This window comes from Carya illinoinensis, chromosome 6 (genome assembly GCF_018687715.1).
Source record: "Carya illinoinensis cultivar Pawnee chromosome 6, C.illinoinensisPawnee_v1, whole genome shotgun sequence".
NCBI classification, from domain to species: domain Eukaryota; kingdom Viridiplantae; phylum Streptophyta; class Magnoliopsida; order Fagales; family Juglandaceae; genus Carya; species Carya illinoinensis.
The window spans coordinates 6,551,851-6,555,424 of record NC_056757.1 but is presented as its reverse complement, the minus strand read 5'-3'; the positions used below and the strand labels follow the sequence as shown (position 1 = coordinate 6,555,424).

The window sequence follows — 3,574 nt, the reverse complement described above, 5'->3', positions numbered from 1 at the left end:
TTTCGATGAACATCGGTGCTGGTGACCTCCATTAACGGCAGCCAAAGCTAGCCTATTTTTGGAGTTACTGTTCATGTGAACAGTAACATGCAGAAGGAAGAAGATGACTAAATAGTCATCTGGATGGGCTAGGTTGGGCTTGGGCCCTTTGGCCCACTGTGTTTTTTGGTTTAAAAAAAAAACTGGGCTTGGGTCTTTCGGGCCACTTTGTTTGCTGTTTCAAAAAAAAAAAAAAAAAAAAAAAGGCATTCAATTGGGTCATTTTCGGCCCAGTGTTTTTCAACCCATTTTTTTTTTTAAAGAATAAGCCCATTTTTTTTTAAAAGGAAATAAAACAATAAAATGGCACAATGGGATTTTGAACCCAAGACCATCTACTAAACTAAGGAGATGGGCTCACCACTGGGCAATGAATATCCTTTGGTTTAGGTGGGCGTTTTAAAAGTTTTTATAATAGTTTTTTTTTTTCGTTAAAAAAAGAATCTTTTTGGCATGATTTAATATATGCTTAGATATATTGTTATATTACATGTGATCTTTTGTTTAATGTTTTAGATTAAATGTGATCACATGTGAATATTTGGTTATACTCATGTTATTTTTTTTCCATAATGTTATATTACATGTGATCTTTTATTTAATTTTTATATTAAATGTGATAACATGTATGTGTGTATTGAACATGTGGAAATGTGATTATTTTATCATCTATGAATGTTAGACTTGAATGTTTAGACATTAGTCTTTAGTGATAAAATAAAAAATCCCACTAAGTAGTTTTAGTTTGAATTGTCAGTGTGAATGATAGGCTGAAAGAATTGCAGTGGCCCCAGTAAGAACTGTAAATGCACTATATAGCCAAAAAACCATGGTGACCCTAATAAAAACTGTAAATGCACTGTATAGCCAAAAAGACTATAGTAGCCCAATAAGAACTGTAAATGCACTAATGGAATAAGAAAAATGGACTGTAATGGTCTTATATGAACCATCTTTGTAGATTGGCCCAACAGGTTGCTGTAGTCTGGCTGTCTTTGTAAACTGACCCAACAGGTTGCTATGGTTTGGGTAGCTGTCCTTGTAGACTGACCCAAAAGGTTATTATGGTTTTAGTAGATTATGTATTTACATGTGACTAGGGCTAGATGACGACTTAAGATAGTGGGAGTATGGTTGAGATTTATGATGATAAATTCTCCCATATTTGGTTTTCAAATTTGCGTAAGAATTAGGTTAGAAATTTAATAATTGGATATTGTGGCGCAAGAGATGATTCTGAAGTCTAGCGATTTTTCGATCTTGAGACATGTCTAAATTATTCTTTTTCTAACTTGAAAGGATGGGACAGATTTCTTAGGTGTGTGTGTAATATCCATTCTTTGCGTATTGTAGTGAAATGGCATCCAAGAATATTGTTACCGACTTAAAAAAATGGGAGAAATTATATGGGGAAAACTATGACATACGGCATCGCAAGGTCCAATATGTTTTAGACGAGTAAGAGGTCTTGGAGGCCTTATCTCACACCCTTATTGTGCCCGGGGAAGGAAACTCGGAACAACACAAGATAGATCAACAAGCCTATACTCAATGGGCTAAGAAAAATTGGTGTGCGCGCATAATAATATTAAACAGCATGCACAATGATCTAATGTGTGAGTTCGATGTCTATGACACTATCCAAAGCATGTGGGAGGCTTTGAATTGAAGTTTGGTGGAACTTCAGCCACTAGGTTGTGTGGATTAACTATGAAGTTTGACTCCTATAAGACGCGCTCTGACCACACGATGAAGCAGCATCTTAGGGCTATGTCAACTATGATCTGCGAACTTAGGTCGGTAGGAAAAAACCTGACAGATGAATAGCAAGTCCAGGCAGTGATAAGATCACCACCAAATTCTTGGGAGAATATGAGCTAGAACCAGATGCATAACGAGAATATCAAAGACTTTGATGATATCTCGTGTCACTTGGAATTGGAGGCTGAGCTCCTAGAGGTTGCTAAGCTTAATCATACGGCCTATGTGGCTAATGTTGGTTCGCGCAAGACATTAAGGCCTAAGCGCAAGAAGTCCAAGAATGGAGTAGCTGCTGGACAAATTAAAAAGGTGTCAAGAACTTCTCAGCGCACCAAGAGGGGCAAGCGCAAGAAGAACGAGTCAAAATTAGAATGCTTCAACTGCGAAAAAATTGGCCACTTTGTTCGCGACTGTACTGAGCTGAAGAAGGTACACTTTGACTTTTCTAGCATTGTTTTTGTAACTAGTCATGTGATGTTTGCTCACTCCTATCCTTTGTGGACTGTTGATTCAGAAGCGATCGAGTACATAGCGCAAGATAGAGTCGGATTTGTCGAGTATCCGCCGGATTCCAGCTGGATCCATGATATCAAGGTGGGGAATGGAGCTAGCATGGAGGTATTGGGACTTGGTACCTACAAGCTGGACTTGTGGGGTGGTAGCACTCTTTTCCTCCACAATGTGCTATACGCTCCCGAGATCTGACGAAACTTACTTTCAGTTGTTACTCTATTAAAACTTGGTTTTCGGATTTTTTTTTTTAAAACAATTATGTTTCCTTTTATTTGGGCCATGTGTTTTATGGCAATACTTTTCTGCAAGACGGTTTTATGATATTGGATTTGGTTTATTCTAATATAAATGAATCTATTGCTTTTCTTTCTTCATTTGCTGATAATTTGGATTCATATATATGGCATGCTAGGCTTGGCCATATAGGACAAGATAGAATGACTCAGTTAGCTAGAGAAGGCCTAATAGGCAATCTCGCTAGGGTCATCTTGCCCACATGTGAACATTGTCTAATGGGAAAAGTTAAGAGAAAACTGTTTGGAAAAGCCTCTAGGGCATCTTTTCCACTGCAATTAGTCCACTCAGACATCTGTGGTCCAATGAGTGTGAGGGCAAGACACGGAGGTGTCTACTTCATCACTTTTATAGATGATTTTTCACGTTACGATCATGTCTATTTAATCTCCCATACGTCTGAAGCATTGGAATGTTTTAGGCGATATCTAAGAATGGTTGAGAATCAGTTAGACAAGAGTTTAAAAACTCTAAAGACTGACCGAGAACAAGAATATCTCTATGAGCAATTTAAAAGCTCTGTGATGAAAAGGAATCAAAAGACAATTACCGATGCCGAGTATGCCGCAGCAAAATGGCATGGCGAAAAGGAGAAATCGAACACTGCTTGAGATGGTTAGGTCAATGATGGTGTAAGCAAACCTACCAATTTCTTTTTGGGGGGATGCACTTTTGACTGCTGCCTACATTCTTAATTGAGTACCCTCCAAATCAGTAACTTCCACCCCCTATGAACTGTGGACTGGCGAGAAACCCAATTTGAGTAACTTGCAGCCATGGGGTTTAACGGGTTTTGTTCATGATCTTTCTCATAAGTATGAGAAATTAGGCCCTAGAGGGAAGAAGTGTATCTTTATAAGGTACTTAGAACACTTTAAAAGGTATGTGTTAAGAGGTGAACAACTAATGGAAGTGTAACTGAGATTGAATCACGAGATGTAGACTTCATTGAAAATGAATTTCCAAG

General features: G+C 38.1%; 1 protein-coding gene across 1 annotated transcript; it reads left to right on the top strand.

Moving 5' to 3' along the window:
- Positions 1–1,926: 1,926 nt before the first annotated feature.
- LOC122312588 lies at positions 1,927–2,505 on the top strand. Its single transcript, XM_043127232.1, has one exon. The coding sequence runs from the start codon at positions 1,927–1,929 to the stop codon at positions 2,503–2,505; it is 579 nt and encodes a 192-aa protein (XP_042983166.1).
- Positions 2,506–3,574: the final 1,069 nt, after the last annotated feature.